Consider the following 13,597-nt stretch of genomic DNA (forward strand, 5'->3'; position numbering starts at 1 on the left):
GGAGTTATTGCAGTCATGAATAGATAAGAGGATTAGAACAAAACAGAAGACCAAAAAGCTCTCTAGCTGTCCTGAAATCATCAATGGCTCTCACATGCCCATAGTTTTCCCTTTTCAGGTTGCTGTTCTGGAATTAATATGAAAGACACCTGCAGACTTCTCTGGGAGAAAAGAACTATGTCTATGTGAAGGACATTCAATGTTATCTCTACACAGAAAAGCTATCAGTGAGTTTTCTCAGTCAAGCATTATCTCTGATGACTGTCTTCTTTGGAACAACAGTAAAGTAGCAGTTTTCTGTCAGGCTTACTACAATCTTGTGTCTCACAGGAGCTTGCTTTGCCCTCCTTAAAGTTGCACCCTCTTTCCTACAGCAATAGAGCCAGAGAAGGTGGTGGATCCTGCCAGGGAAACAGGAGAACTCCATATCTTTTCATGCCCAGAAGAATAAACCTACATAATTTCAAGGCAGCAGTTATGGACTTCCTTCAGGTAGATGTATTTTTCTTCCATCTGACATGCCAATGTTTTGAAATTCCTGTAAGCTATGTGGGTTCTTCAAAGAAGGGGACATCAGCTGTTGTTTGCTGAATCACAACCAAAATGTTTTCAGTGTGTGGTCAGGGATCCAGGGCATGCTAAAATCTAGGACAATAGAGGAAAACAATGCCTTGCACATGGGAAGATCACAAAAAGCTACTACTGTTCAGCACAGCCCTCCCAGACTTTTGTTAGGAGATCATTGTAGGGATTGGACAAGTACTGGTAACTTCAGTCCCTTTCAGCAGGGAACAAGGAATCAGGAAATAACTCCTTGTGTTTTGTTTGGTTTGGTTTGCTTTGGTTTTTTCCTTTTTCAGCAGATGGTCTTGGAGTAGAAATCTTCTCAGTTCTGTGCAAAAGGCCATGTCATTTCACAGGAAGGGGCAGCCTTTAAGAGTGTTCTGAAAGGCAGTAGGAAGGAGCAAAAAGGGCAGTGTGGGCTCCAAAACAGGCTGTTGATGAAACAGCTCACAGACATACCTGATGACAGTGATTTATTTAAGATAAATCGGGCAGTTTCCCATTAGCCAGAGACTTACTTCCTAGAAAACATGAGAGAGTGTTTGCTAACCTTGATTAGCCCATTGTCTAGAAAACCTGATGTTTAGACAGGCCAAGCTGCCTTCAGTGCTTCAGTGCCAGACTTTCCTGGCAAGAGACCAAGAACCTCAATTTTCCTGACAATGTTGAGGGCATCAGGTTCTGTCACATCCACACTCCTCCCATTCTGCTGAGAGGAAAAAAAAAAAAAAAAAAAAAAAAAAAAAAAAAAGTTACATTTGGGTGGGCAGGCAGTGTAGTCAACAGAGATTGGAAAAGTTGCTCTGTGTATCATTCTCATCTCCTGAGCATGATATGTTCATCATTCTCTTCTCTCCGGGTTCACAACTATTACCACCTGGGCACGATGGTCCTTCTGCCTGCACAGACCTTTAGGGCTGAGTTTGCCCCGGCTGGGGAAAAGGGCTTGCTCGGCAACCCCTGACCTCGCCCCCCGAAGCGGCAACCCAAGACCTGGCCCCTACTGCTAGAGCCGAACTTCCTCACCCTTCCCCGAGGAACTCTGGTGTGAGACGGAGACGCTTTGGGGAGTGTGTGTCCCCCCGCAGCCCAGCACGGCGGGTTCTGCCTCAGACAGTCCCCCCAGACTAGAGCGGGAAAGCGAGAAAAGATCAGAGAAGAAATCCGAGCGGCAGAAGGCCGGGAAAGGTGAGGTACGGAGGGCTGTGAGCAGCACACGGCTGCAGGTGCGGGATGCGGAGGAGGGGCCGGGGAGGTAAAGGGGGCGGTGCATCCGCAGGGGGCCGGGCAGCACCGGCGGGGCGGGACGGGGCGGCCGTGGAACCCGAGGGAGAGCGGCAGGGAGGGGCGTCGTGGCCATGACGGTGGGATGTGAGCGGTGACACTGGTAAGCCCGCCGGGCCGAGCTGGGGTGAGGGGACAGGCAGGCAGCCCGCTTGCGGGGCCGGGTGTGTGGCTGATGTGGCAGGAGGAAGGACCCCGGTGACGGTCTTCTGGGTCGGGACCTGACCCAAGGCGAACATCGGAGCAGTGGCAGTGAGAGAATCCCTCGCTGATTCGCGAGGAGGCTGTAAGCGGAGCCTGTGGCGTTTCCGGACGGCCGTGGGGACAACCGAGCCTGCAGGAAAACGGGGTTGACAGGGGGCCTGGCAGCCGTCCCTGGCAGCCGTGTGCCCCTCTCCCCATGGGGCAGAGGCGAGGCTGCCGCCATGGGGGTGGTCGCCGCCCGCCAGGCCCTGTGCCGGGTGCCTCGGTCCTGCCGGGAAGGTTTGCCTTGGCCTGGCGGGTGGCGTCCCGCAGCCTGAGGGGATGGTGAAGCGGTCGATTACCGCCCAGGTCTTCCCTACCAAACTGTTGGTTTTCACCTTCCCGTCGGACTTGGATGTGGAAGTGAAACTTCCTAAACACGCGTGGTATTTTGAAAGCGTTGAGGGGTCTGATCCGGGCAAGTGCTGCGGGAACTGAACCCAAGCCCTGCAAATTCCGGCGGCGGCTGAAAGTCGGTGGTACCTCAGCAGTATCTGGGCGGTGGAAAAGGATGGTTTGTGCTGTTGTGGTTTTAAATGTTCCCTGTGCCGTGAGGCCACCCCTGGCTATCTTAATCTCATCAATTGAGCTGCTCTGGAAGCAGACCTGAAAAAAAAAAAAATAAAAAGGATGATTAAGACCTTGACTCCTGAAACAAAAGCCTTTGTTTTAATAGCTCACAGTGATGATTCAGGGACAGGGTGTAAGCGTTCATGTACTTCACGGATTTCTGTCAAGGAAGTAGGCTTAGGTCCATGTAAATTGTAGAGAAATCCCTGAAGATTCAGGGAAGTATGGAGGGGTGTGCAATGTGCATAGCCAGGTACAGGATAGGCCACTAATAATTACTGGGCTTAGTAATGAAAAAATGTTCACAAGGATGGGAAAGAAAAATCAAATTTCCTAAAAGAAAATTAATGTTCTGTCAGGAGTACAGCTTCTAGGAAAAGAAAAAAGAAATGAAAACAAAACAAAAACCCTCTGAAAATTACTGTTATTTTCATACTGAAATAGTACTTGTAGGGTATTCATGTTTCACCAATGACCATAGTATTGAGAAACCTCTTCTTTAAAAATGTGTTTTCTTCATATCGTCACCAAGAGGCAGCAGAACTGTCATTATCCCGGTTTTCATAAGTGATGGTTTGCAGCACACAGGAACTAAATGGTTTTCCCAATACCACAGTGGAATTTAACTCTCTTGCATGCCCCCAAAATTGTTCCCAAACCATCTTTTTAGAGTGACTCTTTGCATTTAGTCTGTGAGCAGTTAATATTCACAGGAGCAAAAGCTGGGTCTGACAGACAAGGATCCCATTATTAATTGCGACTAGTGTGGAAAATCTGGATTTCAAAGGCAATAGCCCCAGCTGATATAATTTCTAATGAAAATCAGACCAAAATCAGGACTGAGTGCTCCACATAAGTACTTAAAAACTCTCAATCTAATCTGACATTCTTGTTCCACCTTCCTGTGCCAACATGACTACTTTCATAGCTGTAAACTGGATCAGGAAAGCAAATAAATATTGTTTTCTTTGACTTAGTAAAAAGATCTGTAAGTTGAATCAGGTTCAGTAAGTGTCAGATCTCTCTGAGGAGAGGACAGAGCCAGGAGTCGGTCGTAGAAGCAGCAAGAGCAACTCCTGTCAGTGTTAGCTTTTAAATTGGTCCTAAGTGTCTCAAATATTTCTGAGGTTAGTAGGGTCAGAATTTGAGCATTCTTAACCCCTGCATTTTTTTCTGATCTCCTGTATCTTTAGACTTCATTGTTAGTAATAAAAATTTTAAGATACACATTTGTACTTGAGCCCTGAATTGCTGTAGGACACATCTCTTTTCCAGGCTTGAAATAGCCTCTCAAGATGCATGTTCTGTAGTGTTGCAGAAACTCGCGTGGTTGAAGTGGAATCACAGGTTATTCCAGTCAAAATATCCCCAAGCGATAGGCAGGTTTTATTGCTACATGGTGAATATCCTGAATATCCAGGATCGTATTCCAGAGGTTATAGAAGTTTGTAAAAAAATCATAATTCTGTTTTCTGTAATGACTTCAAAAAGCCCTGTTTTGTCCATTTAAAGCCAGAAACCATCAATATATATTGGTATGCTGTTTAAAATAGATAGAAATACCAGTATACATTCTTGTGTCACACTAATGAAATTAAAACAGATTTATGTGTTCCAAATAAGGAACAATGCACAATTCCTATCTTGGACAGCTAGTAGTTGAAATCAGTGCAATCTGAGCCTAATCTTAGACCTGTGTACAATAAACAGTACTGGAAACAAAGTAAAAAGATCATGAGTGTGAAGATAAGAAAAATAGTGACACAAGCAGCAATACTAAAATAAGTAAAAATACTGCAAGGGATTTCATGAGGATGAAATGAAATCTAAATACCTGCCTAGTCTGAGTCTGACCCTTAGAACTGCCTCTCCAACAGGGACTTCCACAGAGAAGCTTACAATGCCAAGGAAAAAACACAATGCACAGCTTGTGTTCTGAAACAGCACTATCATTTGCAGCTGGTCTGACTGTAAGGAAGGTGATTTACTGGTACAAAGTAAGTGCTGCTGCTGCTGCTGAACCTACAACAGAAATATGTGAGTCAGCACAACAGCACTGACAATTTTAAGGTGCTGTCAACTGCAGCATTACTGGCCCTTGCACATGTGTGTGCACATGTGTTGTAGCTGGTGTTTCAGCTGCTTTAAGTTCAAAAGGCTGTGTGTAAACTGTTCATTTTGAGGATAAACTTTTGGTAGAAGAGATTGCAGCATGCCTAATGTAACTTTAATCTTTTTGGCTAAGAAACAGTGAAACTGCACCGCTGCATGCCATGACATGAGCTGTCTGCGTAGTACTTGGAGACCATAAGAATCTGTACTTCTGTGGCTTATCTGCTGTTAGATATCTAGGTACTAAATATCTTAGATTATGCCCACACATACAGCATCCACATTTCTGGCTTGCAGTCTTGGCAGGGAAGTCTCTTTAAAACCAGAAGGTCTTGTAAGATAAAATCAAATCTAATCTATTAATTTAAAGTGAGCTGTGGAAGATTTTATGGGTTTGGAGTAATGCTCTTTTTGTAACTGTAAGCATAAGCATCTTTCTCAGATCCTTTGAAGAACCTTAGTGCATTAAACCTGAAAGTCTCCCCTGGATGCCTTGGGAGTTTCTGGAATTCTTGAAGAGCAGATGATGTCTTAGAAAACTTAAAGATTCTGACTATTCAGAGGCCTACTCCAGGATTTGGGGAACTCAAGTGCAGTTTTTTTTTTTTCCACTAACAGGTACTTTCATTAGAAATTTCTATGAGCAACCCAGACCTTGTCTACACAACACAGTTTGGGCATATTTTAAAAACAGCTGTACTGCCGACATAGATCCACTCCCTTTAAAACTGTTTACTGTAACTTAAGGAGCACACATTGACTACAGAAAAATCCCATCCTTTTGCATCATACAAACACCTGTATAAATTTTTTAACGTGGCCAGTACCTTAAGCCTTACTGTGAAGTTAATGTGAATTTTATGCATATCAAAGCATCTGCAGTGATTAAATGCTGCATGACCATAAGCTACAAATATCCTTGTGAGAAAAGATGGTCATAAAGAGTAAGACTTAACCTGGGAGGTTTTGTTTTACAGTTTAGAGAGTCTGATGTTGACATATGAGAAGAGGGCATAATGCAGAAATTTTAAATTAATGTAGAAGATTTTGCACAAATCATAGCAATTCATCAGTACATTTTGAAACTGGTTACCTTTAGCAGAAATACTTGATTCATCTGAGTTTTAACCCTAGAATTCAGTTATAGGTCTGTGGGTACAACATCTGATTTGCATCCTAAAGTAACTTTACCCAGGGTGGAGGAGATTTTCTGCTTATATATATTGCTCACATATTATAGCACATTAATGAGTGCTTTTGCATGTATGGTTTACTATTAAATTACCTTGTGATTAACCTTGTGTCAGGGCCTTGGCACTTCCTGGGTTTTAATGCTGATTATTATTTTTCAGTTGTGAAGAGCTGGCATAATGTACTCAAAACCAAGACATTTCCTTTCCCAAATAAAGCATTTCAAAGATTGCAGTGTTTCAGTGTCCATGGTAAATCAGACTTTGTAGGTAGGTGTGCATGACAAAATATTACTACTTTTTATATTAACATCTGCCTTCCACTCAGTCCAAGTTTTGAGTCCAGAAGGTTTTGGGCTGTTTGTCCTGTAAATTTGTAGCACAAATCTCTTATCTCTATCTATGTAGCATATTAGGGTGTCTTTGCAGATTTCACATTGGCAAAGACAAACTTGTTAAATAGCATGTTACAGAGAAAGCAGAAAAACGTAGGAAAAAATAAGTGTTTGTTCTTCAGAGTGTAAATTTATCTTTAGGCCATGGCTCCCTTGAATTTACCTGTTGTCTAATAGCTTCTTAGTTTTCAAAGATGGTTAGGAGGTGTTTTTAACATTTAGCAAGTGCAGTGAACCTGTGCAAGTAATGCGAAGAGGATATAATGGGACTTTGCATGTATCAGGGTGATCCACCCTTCCATAGCTTTGTGTAGTGTGACCTACTTCAGGGTCAGCATTTTTTATTTTCCTTGGCCACCCTGGAAACTCAGACCTGCAGAACATCCTGAATTATTCAGATAGGGAGCTATGAAATGGGGTGTTGCCAAAGAGATGCAATGTCTGAATTGCTTCTTTATTAGGTTCAGTAGATATTTTTCAGGTAAGATAATACAATTTTGTTGATTACACTTATATTTTCTAAGAATCATGTGATTACTCTCAGCTGAAACCAGGACCAGATGACATAGAAGGCCTCCTGCACATTACATCTAAAGACTGCCTGTGCAGGAACAGAATAGAAAAATGCAACATACACGTGTACCAAAGGTCTGGGAAATATTCTTGTGAAATATGAAATTTACCCAGTGGATTTAACAAATAATTTTCTGAAACAAGAATGAGGACTGCCTATTATGTCTTGGCAGAAGAGAAGGATGATGTGAGAAGGGAGGAAGTGGTCAAGAGAAGCTGGGGTAAATGGTAGGGCACTTCATATGATCTTAGAGCATATGACCACAACATAATTGTAAGGTGCAGTTCCAAAGCAGTATAAACATAGGCTAAATTATCTACCCATCTGTTTTGCAGACAATCTCAAGAGAGAATCTAGTATGGGAGAGGTCAGTGATTGCCAAACGGTTTGCCAAAGGCTACTAAATAATATAACTGGAACTAAGGAATTGTTGTTCTCAGCTCCATCTCCCTGCAGAAAGGTAGAAATGAAGGTAGGAGAGTCATACACCACAGAATTAGAAGCTCATGGAGCTTACAGAAGACAATGAAAGGCAAGTTATGGTAAAAGAAAACAATTTTTGGACATGAAATATACATATAAGTATATAGTTGGCTTAATGGTAGTTGGCATAATGATAAAAGGTCCTGGTTTTACATTATGGACCTTTTAAAAACAGGGATTTTTCCAAGGATTACCACCAGCAGAAAGTTAATTAAGACTTTTTTATGGTGATATAGGATGGTCAAACATGGCTACTGTACAGTGTGGAGCTGTCCTGTGGTACAAAGGTCACTGCTGTGTCTTGCTTATATAAAGATTGGACAGCTGATGCACATCGATGGTACCAAGTCCTTCCAGTTTTGTATATCTCAGAGTGCTTTATAAGAAGGGGAAAGGATTAGAGTACATGAGGGAACTGAGATAGAGATAAAGCAACTGATGTGTCCAGTGTCAGATATTTCCCTCCCACATTTCGTTATGATAAGTTAGTGAGCTTGCTTTTTTGTGTATAAGACATCTCGATTATCTCTACTGTCACCTGTTGTGATTTAGGAAGGTCAAGCAGTGTTCACTGCTTGTGAAAATGAGAATCTAACTTGTGTGATACTGCCTTTGAAATCTAGAATATGATAATTTAATCTTCCTGTTTTCAAATATATGAGCATTATTCTTGGGGGATTTAAACATAAACTTTTTTTTTTTTTTTTAAATAAACTTATAAAACTACTGCTTTGAAGTAACTCATCCTGTGGGTTATTTGCCAGCATTTAAAGAAACATTTGGCATTTGGTGTTACTGCTTTGAATTCACATTATCTGGAGAACTCAATTTACCATGAGAAATGACAAGGGAAGAAGGTGAAATAATGTTTTAAGGGGTTTCTTGGAAAACTTGCTTGAAAAAAATCTTTGGTAACTTTATCCTTTACAGTATCTAGCATGAAGCTTGTGAATTCAACCTCCTTCTAGATAACCAAAGACAAGGTGCTCATTACTTTATGATGCAGATTTAATGAGAAGAAGAAAAATAATCAGAAGAGGAGAAAATGCAAAAGAAATTTCTTAAGTCTGAAACCTCATAAATCCTGTTTTAAAATAGAAATGCAAATTATTAAAAAAAAATATTGCAAATCAATAGGACCTCAGTCAAATCCCAGGTGAGTCAGAGGGCGTTGTGGCAGAGTATGAAATCCAGATATTTTTTCCCAAGATGCTGGTTCATTGTCTGATTCACCTTTTTTGACAGTAGGACATTTCTTGTTGCCTCTCATACAGCGTTTCCAGTGTGGTGGAGTTGCAGTGGTTTTATATTAGTTATTTCTTCTTTGTACAGTGTTGCTCAGAGTTTTCTTAAAACGTGTTACAACAAATAGCTGTGGGTACTTGCAGAAATAGGCAAGACACACAACAGAATCTGAGGTTTCCTGTTCCTTTTTAAGTTTTGCCTCTCTGAAGGAGGATGAGGAAGGGTGGGGCAGAGGTTTTGGAGCTGTGTCAGGAGTCAGGGATGGGTATGAGGTGAGGGCTCTTCAGCAACACCACAGATGTACTGTAAGCCTTTGGCACTAGATCTAGGGGTGAGGAATTCTGCCTTAACTTGGCACATTACAATGTCAGCTGCTCTTATCCCTGGCCCCCCCACCTTTTTTCTAAACAGTGGTCACGAGGTATCAAATGCTAATCAAGTAGCTATAAATGATGAAAAAAAAAAAAAAAAAAAGACCTAGAATTTAGGAGGTTTTGAAGTTTGCCAGGTTTTCTCTCATTTTTTCTTGATTCTCAACTCTTCCTTCCCATCTTTATTTACATGTACTGATAATGTCATTAAGCTTCTAAAGTTGATTTATCTAGATAGGTTTTTTTGCCTTTATAATTTTCAGTGAGCAAACAGGATCTGCCATTTTAAGCCTTTGCATTCCTGCTAGCCTGGGGTGTTTGCTTTGAAAAAGTTTCTTTACTTCTGCTTCTAGTCACAGAAGTCACCAGTATCAGATGTTTGTTTGATGGTTTTACAAAAACAAACATTATTTTCTCTACACAGCTAACTTCCTCTCAGATATCCACCTCATATGTCATCTTGAAAAATCTTGCGGTGTTCAATTACTTCAGTTTCATAAAAGGACATTGCATGTTGTAACAGTGTGTAGATAGACCTCACATTGCTGCTGTAGGTGAAAGAATGTTTCAAGCAAAATCAGGGTTAATTGACACACCCTGTATGGTTGATGCTAATGAGGGAAGCTTAAAAGAGACTGATAGATTTAACAGGATGAAGAAGAGATCACGTTAAAACTTTCCCTGATAATCCAGCATATTGTTAATTAAAACAAAGATTCATTGCATAGGATCTGTTTGTGAAATTACTGATTTGTCATAGCAGAGACAGATAAGGATGAGTGTTCTTTCCTCAAAATCACCCAGCCTTAAGGATTCCATCAAAAATCTAGAAGTCTGGCATTTTTTTAAGAGCTGAACTGTCAAAATTTGTGGAGGCAAAAAAAAAAAAAAAAAAAAAAAAAAAAAAGAAAGAAAGTGCCTCTTTCTATCCAGACAGCTTTTGAAATTCTGCAATTTTCAGTACTTTGTTCTCTGCTTCAGTCCTAAGGCCTGTACTAGAAACAGAGATCATTTGGAGTTTAGGAGCTCTCGGTGTGTTGAAGAGCTGTGCACAGCCAAACAGGGACTCAACTAGCAGCACATTTTGTTGTCCCCAAACATGGGACATGGACAGTGGGATCGAGTGCACCCTCAGCAAGTTTGCTACTGGCACCAAGCTGTGTGGTGCAGTTGACATGCTGGAGGAAAGGGATGGTATCCAGGGGAGCCTGACAGGATTTGGAAGTGAGCCTGTGCAAACCATGTGAGGTTCAACAAGGCCAAGTGCAAGGTCCTGCACAGGCGTTCAGGGCAATCAGAAGCACAAATACAGCCTGGCAGAGAATGGGTTGAGAAGCAGCCCCAAGGAGAAGCACTCTGGGGTGTTGGTCGATGATAAACTCAACATGAGACAGCAATGTAGACTAGAGGGAACAAGGATATGAAGATGACACATGCTGTGGGGAAAAAAAAAAAAAAAAAAAAAAGAGGATACCATATATTTTGGAACATCTTTACAGCATCCTTGTTTCTGTTTTGTTCTAGACATAGTTGCCTTCAGTGCAGTGGCTGCTTGCTTTCGGTAGTCTGGTGGTTACTGGGACCACGTGGTTTAGCAGTAAGAAAAAAGGAAGACCTTTTTCTCAGACTGGTCCTTTGCATATTGCATTGCCCAGGGAAGCACTGCTGAGGGGCCTCAGGAGAACATTAGTTCACATGGGACCTGCCAGGTGACGCTGAAAGTGATGCTATATAGAAGATTTTCCCTCTGCCATTTTTCCTCTGCTGCCTTCCTGCACAGATCATAGTTTCTAAAGGGAAACAGGAATTTCACATCTTAATTTTAATAGAGGAAGAGACCAGTTAGACATTAGGGGAAAGCTTTCTAGCTAAAGGGTAGGGATTCAGTGGACCAGGCTTTTTGGGAAGTTTGCAGAATCTTCTTTTTAAGAACAGAATGAGTTGATGTAGATACATTAATGCTACCTCATTGCTAGAGGACCTGCTGAGGATACTGTGGCTGTTTTTCAAGATTTCTGTAATTGTAATAGAAGAAAGGGAAAATCAAGGGTTATCTGTAAGACAAGATATGATTGTGTCAAATTGATTTCTTGGAAAATTACTTTTTACAGTAACATTTTGGAGGAATCTGAGCAGCACAGAGTGGCATTTGTCAGTTGCATAGAAAGAGGTACTACATGAGCAGAAGCCTGAGTTGATTTAAGCCAGAATCAGGCAGTTTGATGACTGCATAGGCTAGTCTGTAGTAAAGAGATTTCACTTAGGACTCTGGGTTTTAGAAGCAGCTTTTGTTTGGGAGTTTAGGAAGAGCATTTATTTTTAAAAAATGCTATAATATATGCAGTTAGTGAAGCACCATATGGAAGCAAAGCATTCTACAGTAAGAAGTGGCTATACTGATGATTCTGGGCTCACACAAACTATAGTTTTAAACAAATAAAATATGAGCTGTTCTGTGGAAGAGATGTAGCAACTATTAATTGTAAAAACTCATCTAGAATTGTAAGAAACCTCATGGTAAGAAGCCGAAGTTTTGAGCTTCTATTAAAGCATGTCTGTAAAAGTCATTTCTTGCCTGCATTGCATGGTTTTATAAAGTGAATGTCACCTATACCCATGAACTTTGGCTATTTTTAGCAAAACAAATTCCTGGTTAGGTTGCTAGAGCTTAGCTAAGGTGAATAGAGGAAAAGCATTTGCATGAAGTTTATTTATCCTCTATTAGCTGGTAAAAATTATGAAACCTGTTTCTAATTCAATGGGAAGAGGGTTTTTCTGTTGATGATAGCTACTTTGTGTACTGGCAATTCCTCACTTTGAGTCTAAGGATGTGCTCAGATTCCTGTTACTATAATGTCTCCTGAGTTTAATAAATGTTAACTATCAGCAAGGACTGCAGTGTCTGAGATAAAGATTCCTTTCAAAATGCCACTTGTTTGCTTTTTCACCATACTTCAACGTGAGAAACTGGTCAGTGAGCTGCTTATATACAGTGCTATTACAAAAATATTATTCATTTTAAAGAGTAGCCAAACTCTAGAATCCTGAAAGGGAGGATGAAATTCAGAAAAATTCAACCTTTGCAGCAGGTTCCTGACCACATATAACTGTCTGGGTGTTTTGTTTTTTATAATGAAAATATGAAAACTATTTTTTCCTGGGCTTATTTAAAACTGTAGCTGTGATTTTTCTTAGTTGAAAAATCTTAACTTGCTGTATTTTGACATCTTTCTAGGTAAAGAACTCTCCCTGGACTATAAAGAATTAAAGGCACAATGGCAGATCCCATCCGCTGGGCCCGGTACCGCTGGCAGCAACTGGCATCTGCAGATGGCAGAGAAGGCAGCAGCAGCAACTCAAGTAACAAGTTCTATCAATCATCAAAAACTATTGGCAGACATAGGGTAGTGATACCCTGTTTAGGACATTTCAAGGAAGAGTATGAAAAGGTGTCAAAACTATACATGAACAACAAAATACGGACTACTAAGTACACTTTGTTGAATTTTATACCACGGAATTTATTTGAGCAGTTTCACAGGTAATGAACTCCTTTTGATTGTGGTAATTCTTCTGAAGCAGTTTTAGTGCTTCTATTTAAATGTGTGTGTTAGTATGTAGACAGATTTTAAAAAAATGTTCTTCCTTCTGCCCTACCTATCACTTCTGAAAAGATCTGTTATTTGGTCTCTTGACTGCCACCAGTGTCGGATTAATCCTTTTCTCCATAGTTTATGTAATTTCCAGTCATTTTGTTGTTCAGGTTGCTGAAATATGCCTTGCTCTTGGAGCATTGCTACACAGCAATCTACAGTAGGATTTTCAGCCAATTTCCTGCAAATACATTTCTCCTCTCATGTTTTTCTCTATATTGCCAGTTGTTTTCATTCTCCTTCTGCTTGGAGGTTTGCTGCTTTGTAAAGTTATTTAGGGAGGTAGTAGGTTGGCTTCCTTTTAAAAACATGTCATCTCTACCAGGAAATGATAAAATTAATTTTAAAACACCTGTAAACTTGAAAGAGTGCAAGTTTGTCAAAGCCTCACTGAAAGACACATGCCTGAAGGGCAGGTTTGAAAATGCCGGAGAATTCTTAGTTTCTGCATCTTCTGATCATACATATTAAGCAGCTGTGCAGCTGAGTGATCTATTAACTGGAGAGTGAAAACAGAGTTGTAGATACTTAGTTCTTAAATGGAAGTTGTGGTGAAGAGAAGTTAAATTACTGTTAACTTAAGTACCAGTAAACTGGGAAACAGTAAACTTAAAAATGACTGCTAGCACAGCTAACTCTTCTATTTTCTCTTTGTTTCAGAGTTGCCAATTTGTATTTCCTATTTCTAGTTGTCCTAAACTGGGTTCCTCTGGTGGAAGCCTTCCAAAAAGAAATTACAATGCTACCTCTAATAGCAGTTCTGACAATTATTGCAGTGAAAGATGGTCTGGAAGATTACTCAAAGTACAAAATGGATAAACAGATAAACAACTTACTAACCAAAGTGTATAGCAGGTAAGAGACAACAATCTTTCTGGTTTATTGTTATTATTTGATTATATGTGTAAAAATT

General features: G+C 40.6%; 1 protein-coding gene across 1 annotated transcript in view; it reads left to right on the top strand.

Moving 5' to 3' along the window:
* Positions 1–1,873: 1,873 nt before the first annotated feature.
* ATP10D (ATPase phospholipid transporting 10D (putative)) overlaps positions 1,874–13,597 on the top strand; it is a 37,177-nt gene continuing 25,453 nt past the window's right edge. Inside the window, exons 1-3 of the mRNA XM_030450256.1 lie at positions 1,874–1,951; positions 12,267–12,572; positions 13,345–13,539. Of these exons, the coding sequence (XP_030306116.1) occupies positions 12,307–12,572; positions 13,345–13,539 (461 nt within the window). The 5' untranslated portion in view covers positions 1,874–1,951; positions 12,267–12,306. The remainder of the gene's footprint in view (positions 1,952–12,266; positions 12,573–13,344; positions 13,540–13,597) is intronic.

This window comes from Calypte anna, chromosome 4A (genome assembly GCF_003957555.1).
Source record: "Calypte anna isolate BGI_N300 chromosome 4A, bCalAnn1_v1.p, whole genome shotgun sequence".
NCBI classification, from domain to species: domain Eukaryota; kingdom Metazoa; phylum Chordata; class Aves; order Apodiformes; family Trochilidae; genus Calypte; species Calypte anna.